The sequence below is a fragment of the Dasypus novemcinctus genome, chromosome 3 (genome assembly GCF_030445035.2).
Source record: "Dasypus novemcinctus isolate mDasNov1 chromosome 3, mDasNov1.1.hap2, whole genome shotgun sequence".
Classification (NCBI taxonomy): domain Eukaryota; kingdom Metazoa; phylum Chordata; class Mammalia; order Cingulata; family Dasypodidae; genus Dasypus; species Dasypus novemcinctus.
In genome coordinates this window covers 15,031,708-15,048,534 of record NC_080675.1, presented here as the reverse complement: position 1 = coordinate 15,048,534, position 16,827 = coordinate 15,031,708, and the positions used below count along the sequence as shown (strand labels likewise).

General features: G+C 52.7%; 1 protein-coding gene across 2 annotated transcripts in view; it reads left to right on the top strand.

Moving 5' to 3' along the window:
* The first annotated feature begins 494 nt into the window (after positions 1–494).
* The window catches only part of SLC24A4 (solute carrier family 24 member 4), a 158,455-nt gene continuing 142,122 nt past the window's right edge, over positions 495–16,827 (top strand). The window contains exons 1-2 of one of the 2 annotated variants that reach the window (XM_058292402.2): positions 495–1,331; positions 3,186–3,296. In XM_058292402.2, the coding sequence (XP_058148385.1) occupies positions 1,202–1,331; positions 3,186–3,296 (241 nt within the window). In that variant the 5' untranslated portion in view covers positions 495–1,201. The remainder of the gene's footprint in view (positions 1,332–3,185; positions 3,297–16,827) is intronic. The other variant, XM_004475407.3, reaches the window with a different exon arrangement.

Here is a 16,827-nt window from a genome sequence, read left to right as displayed (position 1 = left end):
CGGAGCTGCAGAACTCTCGGGTTTCTCTCTCCGCCGGGTTTTGCAGGTCGGTGTCCCGCCCCCGCCAACCTAGCACCCCCGCCCGCCCTGTAGGAGCGGGTACCCCGGGGCGCGGGCGCCGGTTGGCTTGGTGCAAGCCCGCTGGTTAGCTCTGCCGCCGCAATTAATCTTCTCTTTGCATCTCCCGCCCCAGGGGGTTGGTGGGGACGTCGAGTCGCCTCGGCGGTCTTGGGAGGCCGGGGCAGGGGCGGCCGCGCTGCAGAAACCCCTGCTCGGAGAGTCCCCGGCGGTGCCATAACCTGTTCCTCTCTGCAGCAGCCTCGGAGGGTAGAGGAAAGACTCATTTCGGCTCAAAGGGAAGAAGGGAGAGAGACAGGAAAGGAGAAGGGATATCATATTGGTCATTAGTTGAGCTGCACGGGCGGCAGTGGCGGCGGAGGGAGGAGCGCGCGGGCGAGTGCGCCCTCGGGGAGGGGTACACGTGCTCGGGAGGAGGGGGTGAGAGGCGGGAGGGGAGGGAGGAAAAGGGAGGCGCCACGGCCTCGCAGACGCAGGCGCGGGCAGCCGTGGAGCCGGAGAGAAAGTTGCCGGGGACAGCTCGCCCCCGGGAGGGTCGCGGCCACGGTCGGCAGGTCCCGCGTGTCCAGCCCGCCTTCCCTCCGTGCGCACCCGTCCGCCCGGGCTCGACGCGGGGAAGCATCGCCGGCGGGCGGGCGGTCGCCGCCAAACTTGGAGGGGGAGGATGCTGCGAGTGGGCGCGGCGGCGCGAGGCGCGGGGCCGCGTTAGGGCTCCCCGCGGGCGCCCCCGGGCGCCGCTGCCAGGGCTGCGGCCAGAGAGCGCCGCGGCGGAGCGGGCAGGTAGCTGCTCCAGCGCCAGGACTGCGCCAGTCCTGCGAGCCCCGGCCGCCAGCGCCACCGCGCCGGCGTCGCCTCGTCGCCCCGGAGCCATGGTGCGCGGAGCCCGCCCGCTGCGCGCGGGACTCTGAGCTCCGGCCGCTCCCCGCGCCCCCTGCCTCCCCTCGCCCCTGCCGGCTTCTCCGCCGCCCTCGCCCGCAGGCCATGCGGCTTTGGCCCGGAGCGCCTCGCCTGTGAGCCCCGCCTCGCCCGCGCCAGCCTCGCGCTGCTCCGTCCCGCCACAGACAGGACTCCGGCCACTGAAGCTCCGCGTCCCCTCTCAGGGACAGCACCCGGGCGCTCCGCGATGGCGCTGCGCGGGCCCCGCCGGCCGCGCAAAGTTCGCAGGAGGCGAGAGATGCTGCCGCAGCAAGTTGGTTTCGTGTGCGCGGTGCTGGCCCTGGTGTGCTGTGCGTCCGGCCTCTTCGGCAGCTTGGGTAGGTGCCCCGGGAGTCGGGGGGGCTCGGGCCGGGAAGCCAGCGGGGCAGCCCCGAGATGTCTACCCGTCCTTCCTCGTCAGGTAGGTCCCAGGGGTTCGTTCAGCCGGGCAGGTAGAGCGCACCCAAGAGGACTGATAACGACGCTGGGAGCTGCGGCTCCAGTTCCCCGGGGCTGCGCCGGGCCCCTCGGGGCTCAGGACGCCGCTGCACGTCGGTTACTGTGAAGACGATAAGCCAGAACCGCTGGCTCCGAGTTCAGTCCCTGGGGTGCGCGGAGGTGGCGTCCGGGCGTGGTTTTTTTTGGTCTGGGGAGGGTGAAACCGAGTGGTCTGCTGTCCTTCTCCATGGAGCATCTACAGTTGTACTCCGCGACCCTCGAAAACCCAGATTCTGTGGCAGGGCTCCGCCACTGCATCTCGCCTCTCCCATTGCCCCTGACCCGGGTAGAGGGGCGCCACGGGTGTTCTGACGCCCCCAACCCCCAAAAGCGTTGGGGACCGTCGGTCTCTGTGGGAGAATCCTGCCATGTTTCAGTATGGATTCTCTCAACTCCCCTTAATACCCACGAAAGGAGAGGGCTGGGGCTGGGAGCCAAAGGCCGTAGCTCCTTCCTCCAAGAAGAGAGGAAGAGATTAGGGAGGGTTTTTTTTTGGGGGGAGGGGGGGGATACGCAGATTTGAGGTGGAGTGGGGAAAGAAGAAACTTACAAAAAATATCTGGGGTGATGTGAGCCCATGTGCAACCTTCAGAAGACATGTAGTTCGCTAAGATTCCCCTTTTGAGTTGGATGCTCTGGACCCCTTAAAAAGAAGGAAATGTAGGTGATTTAGTGACCTCACCCTGGAGATGAAGCCTTGTGGTGCCTTCTTGGGCAGTTAGAAAGACTGTTTAGAGAGGTTTATACTTAGAGGTAAAAACTAGGTGGGACTTGATTAAACTTTTAAAAAATATTGCCTTTCAAGTCCCTAACTCTGTAATTTCAGACTTGTTAAGGGTTAAAAAAGCGGCTCTTCCAACAGAAACCCAGAAAGGTGATTTGAACATCTTAATACCTGGTGCTCTGCAATTGGGCAAGTTGAGGTGGGTGTGTGTGTGTTTCCCCTCAATTACACAGAAATAACAAAATACCTAGAGGCTCTTCGATGTCGGTATTAGAGAAGAAGTATTATTAGCCAGCTGAAGCTGGGTGGCATCGGGAGAGGTAAATGACTACTTTAAAGGACTTAAAGCGAGTCCTTTAAAGTGCCTTTCTGTTTGTTAGATCAGGAATTGCCTTTAGGAGTTTAACTGCCTTGCTCAGGGGGTTCCCTGTGCTCTCCCTTGCTGCTTAAGTGTGACCCTCGGACCAGCAGCAACCTCTGGAGGTTTGCTGGAAATTCAGAATCCCAGGTCCCACTTCAGACCTTCTGAATTAGAATGTGCATTTTCACAAGATTGCCCAGGTGATTTGGATGTACATTCAAGTGTGAGAAGCAACTTTCTCCACCGGCTTGCTGACCTAACTCTCCATTTGTAGTCTCCACCAGTGCAGGGGCCACCTGATGGCATTTACTGGAAGAGAACGGAACCATCATCTATCCAAACCCCTCAGTGCCCCTGTGCGAGGCTGAGGCCAGAGGTCTTGCCTGAGGTCAGAGCACGTTGTTTACTCATCTGGTACTAAAAGCCAAGAACCACTCTATGTAAGCAGGTGACCGTGTACTTGCAATAACTGTATCACTCCCTACAGGTGGCTCTGTATAGTCAAACAAGGCTGTTCCCGACCTCCACAGATCCACATATATAAGGTGAGTGTGAGAATACGGGTCCCATGTTGACCTAATTATGTCTCTGGCTTATTTTCCAATCCAGGGCACAAAACAGCTTCTGCTAGCACACATGTTCTACCAGATGCATGGAGAAATAGAAAGCTGATGGCACCGATGAATGGAACTCCAGCAGCCAAGAACTGCACAGATCCTGGTAAGACACATTCTCCCTCCTCCTCCCCAAGGCATTTGCTTGGCCTGGAGACTAGGGTCTTTATAGACAGTTATAGCCAGAGCTGGGAAAGATGGTTTATGAACCTGAGTGGGAAAAACGGTAGGCTGTTGAAAGATAATGTACAGACATTAATCGGTTGTGCTGCTAAGCAACTCAAGTGCTTTCTTTATACAACAATGGAAAAGGTCACATTCAAGAGTTTAAAAATTTATTTTCGTTCTCACAATGCTCCTAAAGGCTAAGTGTTTTGCCTGCTCTTTTGATTTTGTTTGTCAGCCCAAGAGGCTTTGTTTTCTCTCCCTTTTGTTCACTGTAGCTTTTTGCTGAAGCTCTAGGGGCAGCAGATCCTGCTGACCTGGCTTTTTTGGGATGAGCTAGGACCCGCCGGGCAGCTGCAGGGGAAGGATGCTCTGGGGTGCTGGGCTTCCTTCTTTGGAACGGGAGCTCAGGGTGTCGTTGTGCCCTGGAAGTCGGATTCTGCTTGCTCTGGGAGGCGGTTTTAATAGTCCTCCTTAGATTTCTCTAGGGAGCCAGAGGCCGCAGGGATCCTGAGAGGACATCTCATCTGTTCTCCTGCAAACGGGGAAGATTGGCTTAGACAGCCAAGAACTTTCTTGGGAGAAGAGGGTGGACTGGCAGGCAGGCAGGGCAATCCTGGGCTTTTGCTCTGGCCCCTCTTGAGGTTTTTGTGAGGAGGAGTCAGTGGGATGGTGTATTTCAAAGCCCTTTGGGAGCTAGGACGTTTTATTATAGGTGGGGACCATTTGGCTCTTCCACCAAGCAGCTGGGCAAATCACATCATCTCTTAGGATATGTGTTCCCTCACCTGTAAAATGGTGTAATAATACTTGCCTGCTTCAGGGTTGTTGGAAGAATCTAGTGAGGTTTTATATGGGATTGTGTGTAAAATGACAGGAAAGTCACAGACAAGGAGCACATCTGCCTACCCTTTTAGGCAGGTCAGGTTCCCCTTTAACAGGCGAGGAACTATCTAGGGAGGTGATGCGAGTTGCCCAAAGTCGTGAAACTTGTAAGCAGTTTGATATTATTTGTGAACTGCAAAAAAAAAAAAAAGATATTTGGTTATGTTTGTAAACTGATCTGTTCCTCTGGGCATAATACCCTTTGATTATATTAGATTCTGCTGAGATGCCTTTGATCACATTATGTTCAGATTAAGGCTTTGATTTGACCACTTCATTAGGGTGGCTCAGTTTGAGTCCTCACCCCCTTTGTGGGCTTTATTAACAAACATTCACAGAGGGAGAACACAGAATAAGATTCAGACATGCAGAGGGAGCTCCACAGGCACAGAAGAGGAAAGGGCTTTGAGCCTATGGCCCCAGGAAGAGAGAGGAGCCGTTTTCCTAATAGGCTACAGCTGACCTTGTGAAGAGACCAGAGCAGCTGAGCCCAGAAAGAAACGAGCCCAGGGGAGAGAGAGAAGCCCTTTGCCAACCTACAGCTGAGGTCGGAAGAAGCTGGACCCACAGAGCCTAAAGGCTGAAGCCTGGCAGACATTGCCCAACATCTTGTTTCAACACATGGCAACAGAGTTTGGTGTGGCAGTAACCTTGAGTTGGACTCTCTAGAGCCTTCTAACTGTAAGCTACTACTCTAAATAAATACCCTTTATAAGAGCCAACCGGTTTCTGGTACTTTGCATCAGCACCCCTTGGCTGACTAATACAGCAGTGAAGCTGGGATGGGAACCTGGCCCTTTGCAGCCAAAATGTTTGGTTGGTTCTGCACACTTGTGAAGGCCAGGGTTGGGGGTACAAGAGTGCAGTCCCATGGAGAAGTTGCTGGGATTCCCTTTGAACCTGGATCACCTATTTTCCAAGAGTCCGTCTGTCCTGGTGACCTGGCAGGCCTGATACTCATTCTGTCATCTTACTTGCCTGGTCTGTCTTCTTCTGTTAGCCAGCAGTGGTGGATGCACGTGCTGCACCCACGTGTGCTGCAGGCTGTTGACTCTGTATGGTAAACATGTGTAAGGTGGGGGAGGGTTAGGGCCAGGGGCATCCAGATGCTCCAGGGGCCCGATCACTACAAGTGGCAGCATCTACTTGGGGAACACTTTGTTACTCTGGGTTCTCAGGGTTTCTAGCACACTGGTACCCTTGTCTTGTGCTGGCTGCTCCCTCCTTGGGTACTTCTGTCACTTGTAGTCTAGGCCTTTCATTGTTGACAAGGCCCCCTTTCTCTGACGATTGGAGCCCTCTGATGCACCATGGTTGCCCCTGTACCTCCAGTGTCCTTTTTGATAAAAAAATAATTCCACTAACTTAAAAAGAAAGCAGTCAGTCATGTTGGCAGAAAGACCTGAACTTGTAGAGAGAGAAACTGAGGGAAATTGTCAATATCATTGGTACAGATTGACTTCTGCCTCCAGCTTTGTGTCGACTGCTTCCAGAACAGGGCCTGGCATGTGGAAAGGACTTACTGAACCTTTGTCGCGTGAGGGAATGAAAGTGCATTTTGATATCATGAGCTCTTTAATCCTTAACGGTGGTTTTGCAGAGATGAGGGCCATGAAGCTCCGAAGTTTCGTGACTAACAGGAGCAACCCTGAGCCAGCTGGCTTCAAACTCACGCCTTCTTCCCCCCCTGCACCTGCCACCGGCTCCCTTCCCCCTGCTGCACCTGCTCCTGGCTCCCCTCCCCCCACTGCACCTGCCCCCTGGCTCCCCTCCTCGGCCAGCCAGAGCTGGGGCTGGCCTTCTTCACAGCTCCCTGGTCCTGGACCCCACCCCATTTTCCATTTCACAAGTATGTAGCAAGCCCTGTGGGGTACTTGGTGGCCGGTATAAGAAAGTGTAAGATGCAACCCTGTGGCCAAGGAGCTTACAGGAATCAGGGAAGCAAGAGGAGGTGATGGGCAGTGAGCCGAGTGAGCAGCCCACCTGAGGCGTCAGGAGCCCGGAGGAGGTGAGCCGGAGGTGAGCCGTGCTGAGGTAGTGCAGCCTTGGGGGCTGGATCAAGCAGGCTTCTGTTGCAATGACAGGAAACCTCCCCTAACGGTTTTGCGGAAAAAAAATGAATTAATTGGCTCAGTAACTGAAGGTGTGGTATCAAAGATGAAGATGTGCCCGGGGCTCAGTTTCCTCCATGTTTGGACTGGCTGACCTCGAGCGTGGGATCGTGGTTATCACCTCAGTCCCTCTGGGCCCCAAAATGCTGGCAGAGCATGTGCCAGCTGAGCAGCTTCTGCCAAGCCCCACGCTTCTACAGATTGCTGGGCTTGGTCGCGTGACCATCCTAAGCCGGTTGCTCTGGCCAGGGGAGTGCTCCACCCCGCTTAGACCTTAGACGTGGGGCACAGGTTCCGCCTCTGGAGGGAGGGGTCTGGAGCCCCTCTCCCCCAGCTACTCACCCTGGGGGCCCACCCTGTGGCTGCTGCTGTGCTAAAGGTGGACCAGAGCTCCAAGTTAATATGCGTTTCAGGGCTGTGATAGAGGGTGGCACCCACTTTCCTACAGTTAAAGGAGTTTTCCCATGAAGACGCACAGGACTTCTTGCAGCCCCTTGAGGCTTCCACCCTGCATCCGGGTCCTGCAGCTGGAGGGCTCCCCGTCCTCACCTGCAAGGCAAGGTGGTCTTCTGGCGATGTGGGGAGCCGCAGCTGTAAGCGTGTCCTACTGTAGCCAAACTCCCAGAGCCAAAGCGCCCACCCACAGTAGGTGTTCAGCAGACATCTCCAGAAGAACTTCGAAAGCACAGAGTGCTCCTCTTGGCCCGTGGAAGGAGAGAACTTCCTTTCCTAACCTCACGGATGGAGCTTTGCTCGAGTCTTTGTTTAAGACTCTGCTTGTTCTCCCTGATCATTCCCTCAGTAATGATGTAGTTGTTTCCATCTCATCAAGTGTCCCGTTCCCCCCCTCCCCACCTTCCCTGGCCACTCTCAACTCCCCTCCACCCCACTACATCTCCCTGTGCTGTTTTTCTGGTATTTATGATTTATCCATCCTCCGCCTCCCCTTGAGGCCCACCTTGCTCATTGGCTTGGAAGAGCCGTTCTTCCCCAGCTGCTTGAGAGCTTCGTATATTTACATGTTTAAAATGCCTCACCTGCAGACCAAGTTAGTCAGTTTGGGGTGGGACCCAGGAATCAACAATTTGTAGGCACTCCCTTGGTGACGCCAAGATGAAGCCAGAGTTGGGGCTCACTGTGCTGGAGCTGTGCTACCCAAGGTGTGGTGGGCATCATCGGGGCGCTTGTTAGGGATGCCCAATCCTGGATCCACCCCAGACCTATCATGGAATCAGAATCTGCGTCTTCACAAGGCCCCCAGGTGATTCGTACGGCCCCTGGACCAGAACACTGCCTGGCGCTTGGTAGGTGCTCAGTCAATATTTGAACGGGGAGTGAAAGCTAATGCTTTGTGTAACATAGGGATTTCCCTGAAAATCAGATTAAAAAAAAAAAAAGTAGGGATGCTAAAAAAAACCGTCTGCTTTGTTTTTAACCACTGAGGTCTGTAGAAAATTTATTAATTTACTTTTCACCAGGGATCTGAAGGCACGACCTGGGCCATTTATTTTCATGGTCTATGCAGAGCAAGCACTTAAAAAGGGAGGTGGGCCCCTCTGGACACAAGGTAGAAAACAGTGAGTGGCAGTGACTTTGAGTCCCAGGGGCACCGGCATGTTCTCACTCATCTCACGGGAGAGGCACTTGGAGTGTTGAAAGACAGTGGAAGATGGAAACCACACTTCTCAACCTGGCCTGCAGAGAAACTTCTGAAAACACAGAAGCCTGGGTCCTTCCCTGTGAAATGAGAACTGGTGACTGATACCCTCCAGGGGTGACTTTGACAGCTTCTGGGGAGGACAGACCTTGTCACTGCCCCTCAGCCTTCCCTAATCACGCAATCCGAGTAGCCTTCTAAGTAACTCTCCTTCACTGCATCTTGATTTAGTTCCTTGCATGACACTCATTCTCTCCATTGTGAGATTGCTTGCCTCTTTCAACTGGAATATACAAGGTGAAAGTCTGTTGGCTTTAAAGGAAAAACCCACAGTGTGATTTCATCTGTAAAGTGGGGATCAGGAGAGGGTGGTAATTGCACCTTCCTTATAGAATTGTGAGTTAGTACCTGTCAGTTGCCTTCAATAGCCTGTCATATAGCACATGCTCTGACATGAGCTTCTGTCTTCATTATTATTTTCTTACCTGCTTACCCCAGAGATGACACAACACCTGGTGTATAGTAGGTGCTGAGAAAATATTTGTCCATTGACTTTTTAAGAAATTTATTTTTTGTTAGAGAATTATAGATTTGCAGAAAGATCATGCAGAAAGTTCAGAGTTCCCATTTATTTTACTCCCATACAGTTTTCCTTATTTTGCAATAGTGTGGTACCTTTGTTACAATAGAGGATCCAGTATTACTATAATTATATAATTAATCATAGTCCCTAGGTTACGTTAGGTATTTTTGTGTTGTACAGTTCTATGTATTTTTTAAACTTTATTTCAACTTCAAAAAATAATAGACAATAGGCAGCTTAAACTTAAAAAAAAATAAATTTTATTGATACATATTAATAACGCATACAAGTCCATTGATTTTCACGAGGACAAGTAAATATCTCACCAAACATTTTTTTTCCCCCCATTTCTCTTCTGGGAACAAATTTCTTGTTTTGATTTTTTAAAAAATCTTTTGAGGATTTGATATGCTGGAGATGACATACCTTATAGAAATTGCCTATAAATAGAAGCACTTTGATTTTTGTTTCACTCTTGAGAGTTAGGTGTTGGTTTGCATTTAGGTTATTTACCTGGGGTGGGCTTGGCTTCCACCATCCTTATACTTCCTTCCCCCCCCACATTTGGGATTGAATGATAAGTGGGTCCCCCTTCACTGTATCACCCCTGTTTGGGTTTTCAGGACCCTGTGCCCTGTTTAGAGAGAGCTAGAGAAAGAGGGAGGAGCTTGGTTTTCCCCTTGACTGTTGCGGGAGGGATTTAAATCCTCCTTCTGGATTCGCTTCATCCTACTTGGCTTTGCTTCTTACCCGATGTGTTTTCGTAAGTGCTCGGTGGCTATGTGCCCATGGAGGGAAGGCTGGGAGAAGAAGGCCGACGGAGGGATGCTTGAGCGGGAGCCCAAAGACGCTTCAGGAGAGCAGAGGAGCTGGAGGCAGGTGCGAGATGGAGCAGCTTTTGTGGTCAGCCTGGTTCTGGCCTCTGGTTGGGATCCTACCCAGAGGAGCCGAGGCTGGGTGAGGAGGAGACGCGATCCCCGAGCTGGTGCCCGCGGCAGCAGGCAGGCCTCCTGTGCGGGGAGCTGAGGTGTGGAAAGCATGAGAAATCAGGAGTAGGAGGAAGGACCTAGAGCTGCAAAATGTACATCAGGACAAGTGGGCGTGGAGGTGAGGTGGCACCAGCAGCAAGGCGAAGCGTTTGGATTCTGAATAAATGTCTGCACACCTGCTGCTTCAGCTGGGTTGGGGGACAAGCCACAAATCCAGACTTTTGAAGTTGTTACGTAAAAGCAAATCCCACCTTGGAAAAGGAAGAATGGAACGTATTTCCTGGGCAGGGAGGTCACCGTTCAGTTATTGTCCTCAGATGGCAGGAGCAGGAGTTCCAGCCTGGGGAGTGGGTTTCCTGGGCAGAGGAGCCCCAGAGAGCCAGGCGGTCTCTTGGAGAAAGTGTCACCAGCCCACTTGGGTCAGATGATCCCAGGCTGACAGAGCCACTGCCCGATCACAGATGGAGGCCAAGGAAGGTGGCAGCCCGTCTTTCATGTGCTCAGTCTCTGCTTGTGCAAATGGGGATGCTGTTTTAGAGTGGATCAAGTTGCTTGGGAGTCCAAGAGCTGAGTTCTACTTCTGGCTCTACCAGGAGCCTGTGTTTGGTGCTCCCACTCTTTATTTTTTTTCCTTTCAAAAGGAATTGGATAAGTACACAGATTTGCAGGAAGCAGCAAGGTCCCCTTCCCTGCAACCACCAGCTCTTTCTTGGAGATGGCATTTTGACACAGTGAAGGCAGCCATGTAGGTTTGGGTCCCAGATTCCTGATGGGCCATATGATGAGTTACATCATCTTTCTTTTTTTTTTTTTTTTAAAGATTTATTTTTTATTTATTTCTCTCCCCTTCCCCCCCCCAATTGTCTGCTCTCTGTGTCCATTCGCTGTGTGTTCTTTCTGTGACCACTTCTATCCTTATTAGCGGCACAAGGAATGGGTGTTTCTTTTTGTTGTGTCATCTTGCTGCATCAGCTCTCTGTGTGTGTGGTGCCATTCCTGGGCAGGCTGCACTTTCTTTTGTGCTGGGCGGCTCTCCTTACGGGGCGCACTCCTTGGACATGGGGCTCCCCTACGCGGGGGACACCCCTGCGTGGCACAGCACTCCTTGCGTGCATCAGCACTGCGCATGGGCCAGCTCCACATGGGTCAAGGAGGCCCGGGGTTTGAACCAGTGACCTCCCATGTGGTAGGTGGATGCCCTAACCACAGGGCCAAGTCTGCTTCCCTACACATCTTTCTAAGATTTGGTTTCTCTCTTTCGTAAATGAGGCCAGCAGCAGTTCCTGCCTGCCCAGAGGGCTGCTGTGAGACTTCATGACACGATGCTTAGAAGTGTTTCAGCGGTTCCGAGCACATGGTGGCCGCCGCCGTCCCCACAATCGTGGCCAGTACCACCTTACACGTGCTGGGCACGTTCTAAGTGCTTTCTGTGTGTTAACTTATTTGCTTCTCCTAACGACCCTTGAGGAAGGTATATCAGTGACCCCATTTTGCAGACAAGGAAGAGGAGAACCAAAAAGTTGACGTAACTAGTCCAAGGTCACCCAGCGGGCAAGAAGCAGCCAAGAGCTTTAATTTGGGAATTCCGAATTGTTAGCCTGTACCCTGTTCCACACTGATTAAAAAACAGGGTGGGAAAGCCAAATTAGAGATGAGGACTTCCATGGGCAGTTTCCAGCCTCTGTCGCTGCCCTGGGCGCCCCGGTGACAAACGTGGAATGCCTCTCCATTGTAATAGCAAACCTCTGCAGGGCCCCGCCTCAGGGTCTGTTTCTAGCCCAGATTTGTTTGCAGTCAATAGTTTTTTTGCCTTATCCAAACTCTCGGGGCCATCTGCAGCACTCCCCGCTCCTTCCCCACTGTCTGCTCCGCCCTGACTCCCAGCATTCCCCCTCGCGATGCTGCGCCGGCCTCCTGCACCCAGAGCACGCCCGCCCACTCAGCTTCCTCTTGAACTCTGAGGAACGTTCCTCACCAAGTTAAAAATGGAAATCATTAAGCATTGCCATGTGTTGCCTTGGGTGGAAGAGGTCCAGCCGTTCGACACAACAGAAAAGTCGAATGCTCGAAGCTGCTTTTTTTTGTTTTTCATTTGGCATCACCCATTATTGAAGAGGCCGTTCGAGCATAGCATTTCACTAGAAAGGAAGAAACATAAATGTGCCAGAATAATTTACCATTTCCCCTGGAAGAGCAGTGGATTTCCCTCTGGGGAAAGGAACAGAAAGTCGCTGAGAAAGGAAGGGGCACCCTGCTCGGTGGGTCCTCCCCTGGCCGAATGGGAACACCGGACCACCTGATTTCCAGCCCCCCAGCTCCCTTTGCTGAGTCAGTACAGTGCATGCCCCAGCCCTGGGTCTCATAGCCATTGCCCGAGAAATGAGCTGCAGTGTGCATTTGTCAAGCATCTGCGTGCCCCGGCGGCTCCGTGCCATCAGGTTGCCTGCCGTGGAATGGGGCAGGCAGGCCAGGCAGTGCTCAGATAACAGCGAGACACAGCCGCCAGCAACCCGTGCTGTGTGGCAGAGGGGTGTGCGGTGGCTCAGGGCGCGGGCGCCCTCCCTGGAGGAGATGGATGCGGGCCCAGCTCCGAAGGGTGGCGGTGGCTGCAGCGGGGCGTTCTAAGCGGAGGGCAGCGTGCGTTTGACCGTGCTGCCGAGAAACGCAGCGTCATCGCCCGTACCTGGAGGAATGCTTACTAGCAACCGCCTCGTCTTGCGATTGGCTGTCCAGGGGAAAGAGAAAACAAACACCACCTAAGATTACCAGGCACAATAATAAGTAATTGGGCTTCGGGGATTTCACTGGGCGTCCGTGTTCAACCGGGGCTACGGCTGAATCAGATTACTTTGATTTTTTTTTTTTGCAGAACTGAGGGGGCTGGGGGATGCCAGGCACCTGGCCCAGGAAAATGCACTTGCTCTCGTGGGCAAGGGTGGAAAACTGGCTCACGGCAGCCTCGCGAAGCCACAGTCAGGGCAGTCATGGGATTCACAGGTTGTGCTTGGCTTCGTGATAGCGTGTGGCCAATGGCAACGCTACTAATAATTTAGGTCTTGCCGGTCTTCTCCCACTAGCCTGTGAGTTCTTGGGGGGCAGCAACTGGGTCTCCTCTGTCCTTGACTCTAGGCCTGGCTTGGGGTCTGACGAAACGCAGCCTACAGCACATGGTGACCGAATGGGCAGACAGGCCCGTGCGTTCTGCCCATCAGGGAGCTGCACCCCGTGGAAGCAGCCAGCCGTCTTCCTGGCTGTCCCTTCTCACCTCCTGAGGCCTCAGGATGGGTCAGGGCACCCGGTCAGCAGTTAAGGCATGGACTCTGGAGCCAGGCTGCCTGGGTTCAAACCCAGCCTCTGTGATTTATGAGTAATGTGACCTTGAACAAGCTACTTGACCCTTACCTTTTTCTTTTTTCTTTTTGGTGTTGTGTGTGTGTGTGTGTGTATTTTGACCTTTACCTTTTAATGCAAGGGCAGGGTCTGGGGTTGTTTTATTCTAGAGTAGTGCCTGGCGCTCAATAAGAGTGTGTGCTCATTTATTCTGACCTGTTTCCCCATCTGTAAAAGAGAGGCCATAACAATCCCTTCCTCTGGGGTTTGTGAGCACTAAATGTGTTCATCTGCTTGGCACATGCAGTGAGTGCTGCTGCGGCTCTTTCTGAAAGAGTTTCAATTGAACGATAATTTTATGAGATACATTTTTGGAACTGGCTTCTGATGAAGGACTGAGGATGAAGTTTATAAATGCAGCACCGTGCTTTGAGTACAAGGTAAAGTGAATATCTTGAGCCTACGTTGGCTCGTTTTTAAGTCTCTGAGGGCAAGAAGCTGCTGACTTTTTGCGTGGCTTTTCTTGTCACTGGTTGCGGGGCCGTCAGTGCCTGTTTATCTAATGCTGGTCTTTCTGTGGCCGATGTGGGACCTGTGAATGAGATCGGAAGTTTGGAGACCTGATTTTGGGTTCTTGCATTGAAACAGCCCATGCAATGTTGGGCTCCCTGAGCCTTAGTTCCCTGTCTGTGAAATGGCTTAATGAACCTGCTGTGTATCTTACCACCTCCCAGAATTTTAAGGATTAAAGCACAAAGTGCTGTACAAGTACCGTTATTTTTTTTTGCAGGACCGTAGAAAGCACTTAACCTTTGAAACACATTCCCTTCTTGTGAAATGGAGATCACTTATTTGAGGCGTCTCAGAATTGACCATAAGAATTGACCCATAAAACCACGAATAGGTTTGGGCAGCGGCATTGTGCTTGGCACCAAAGGCCTCGTTGGTGGAGCCCAGCTAGAATGGGACGACGAAGGAAATCCATGTACAGCCCCTAGGGCCCCCGCCGAGGGTTTATCTCATTTCACTACACATGTCTGACTTTCAGTTCCATTACATTTACCAAGTTCAGAGGCCAGCCTCTTAGCCGGGCCCCTCCTACACCAGCAGCTTCAGCTCTGCTTGTTGAAATAACACATGTATGGGAAAACGGACTCTCCCAAGGCACTGATGCCAGTTCCTCTGACCTCAGGTGGGAGGCCGTTCTTGGGCTTAATGCTCGGTCACTAGGTAAATGTTGGCTGAACAACCCAGTGGCCTGTGGGGACTCTGAAACAGATTGAGGTAGGAACCCTGCCTTTAGAAGCTTCTGTTCTAGTGGAGCAGATGGAAGTCGGTAACACTAACCCGTGATTCAAAGGGGAGTGTGAAGTGCTACCATCCTGGTGGTAAGTACAAAGGAAGAATAGGTAAGGCCTCAACGTCAGGATCAAGAGGGCATCGTGTGAAAGGCGGTGTAGAAGAGACCTTGGAAGGGTGATGGTGCAGCAGACACGTAAGTAGGACTATTCACAATGCCTTAGGCACGTGATCTCACTTAATCCTGAACAGTAATCCTATGGTGTAGGTATTGTTGCTGTCACCTCTATTTTATAGACGATGAGAATAAGGCACAGAGAGTTTAAATAACTTGTCCCAGGTCCTATCACTTGGAGGTGGTGAAATAGGGATTTGAACTCAGGGCAGCCAGGCTCCAGAGCTCCTGTGTTCTGCCGGAGAAAAAGCTGAAGGGCTTCCCCAGCTGAGGGACAGCAGGAGCCAAAGCCCAGGCAGGCCAGTGCTTGGCGTGGAAGGCCCATGGGTGGTTATGGAAGGAGAGGCAGCGGGTAAGCTTGTTGGGACCAAGAGCCTTGAGCCCCCGGAGGCCTTTGTGCTTTGTCCTGCAGGCAGTGGGAGCCGTGGAGGGTTTCAAGAAGATAGCTCAGGAGGTAATGTGGAGGACTGTGTAAACTGATAGTATGAAAAATATTTAACATACACTTAAAAAGCTTTTAGGGAGAAGGAAAGTAAAGACAGGAAGAACAGTTGGGAGCCATTGCAAGAGATTTAGCAGGAGTGAGGAAGTCCTGTGTGGGATGCCAAGGGGGAACGAGAAAGGGAGAACCTGCAGCTCTTGGCAAGCGCTGGATATGCATGCCAAGGGGTGGGATCGTCGGCGCTGTGGGCAACGGGCAGAGCCCGCCTTGTCCAAGATAGAAGCCCGGGAAGCAGCACTTCCTTCTTCAGGTTTGGACCCTTCTATGGGGATATTAGGCCCAGCAGAGCCTTGCATCCAGCACGGTGACTGCTTTATGCCCTGTATTTCATATTCCCAAGTATGCGTGCATCCAGCGGACACTCTCTGGACATGGCTGTGTGCGATGCTGTTTGGGTGTGGGGAATAGGGGGAGAATGGCCTGATGTCAGTGAGCCCGCAGGCCAGTGGGAAAAGACAGACTCGGAACCACCGTGTGTGACCTGGAGCGACTCTGTCACTCCCACGTGGCTGGGAGGCTTCACGAACCATGCAGCGTTTGTGCTGGGTTTTGACACAAGTAGGCGTTTGCTGGACAGTCGGGGAGGGGGACCATTCCTGGCGGAGGATATGGGGAATGCAGAGATGAGGCAGTAAGCAAGAGCTTGGAAAGGTCTGGGACTGGAGTGGCGTTTTCAGGTGGCCTTAGGTTCAGTCACTTCGGGTGTGGTGGCCTCTGAGACTCAGCTCTGAGGCTGGACTTTTGAACAGTTCACGTGGAGTTTTAGGATAGGAAAGAGTGCCTTGGCCTCCTTAGATCCTGCCTCCTTTTGCCCCCAAGCCTAAGGCCTCCAGGACCTGCAGGAACCGAAGATGGCAGAGATGCATACCCACCCTCAGGGAGCACGGCCCCGTGGTTCTGGACCCCTGGAGTCCCTGGGCTTCTTTCCCTGCATTGTCTGCATGCTAGGACACCCAGTGTATTACACCTTCAAATTAGCAGGGCTTAACCCCAGCAGAATTTCTCCAAGGTGCCACTACAGAGCCTTCTGCTATAAGCAACATGTAGGCATTAAAAAAAAAAAAAAGATAGGGAAGCGGATGTGGCTCAAGCAATTGGGCTCCCATCTACCATATAGGAGGTCCAGGATTCGATACCCACAGCCTCCTGGTGAAAGCATGCTGGCCTGTGTGGCGTGCTGGCCTGCGTGGAGTGCTGCCCCTTACAGGAGTGCTGGCCCATGCGGAGAGTGGCACAGTAAGATGACACAACAAAAAGAGTCACAGAGGAGAGATAATAAGAGACACAGGAGAGCAGGGAGCTGAGGTGGTGCAAGAGAAGGATCGCCTCTCTCCCACTCAGGAAGGTCCCAGGATCAGTTCCTGGAGCCGCCTAAATAGAAGACAAGCAGACACAGAAGAGCACACAGTGAATGGACACAGAGAGCAGACAATGGAGGGAGAGGGGAGAAATAAAGAAATAAATCTTTAAAAAAAAGTGATAGTGAAGGATTTGTGACATGTAGAGCTTCATCTGTTACATAGGAAAGGGAAGAACCTGTGGCCTTTTCTTTGGGGGATAGCTGGCACTCAGAATCCCATCCTTTTCTGCCCTTTTCCACCCGCTCTGATGAGTATGACAAGCTGAGTGCTTGTCCTGGAAGAGGATTTGTCACATCATGCGGGCACCAGGCAAGGTGGCAGCAGCCCAGCCTCCCTTTCTGCCTCATGGCCTGTGTCTTTGTGTCTTACCTGATTTGGAGGTGAGCACCTGGGATGGGGCCGCTGACATGTTACGTGAACCGCCCTCTGGGTGCTGGGTAGGCTCGTAGCAGCGACGACCTTGTCTGACCACCGGGTCTTAACAAAGCGCTGGGCGTGTTGACTCGCCTGATGTGGGCGAGAGCCAGGGGCGGGGCCGCAGCCCTGAAAGGCCTGCCTTGGGCTGGGAGAAACCGGGTAC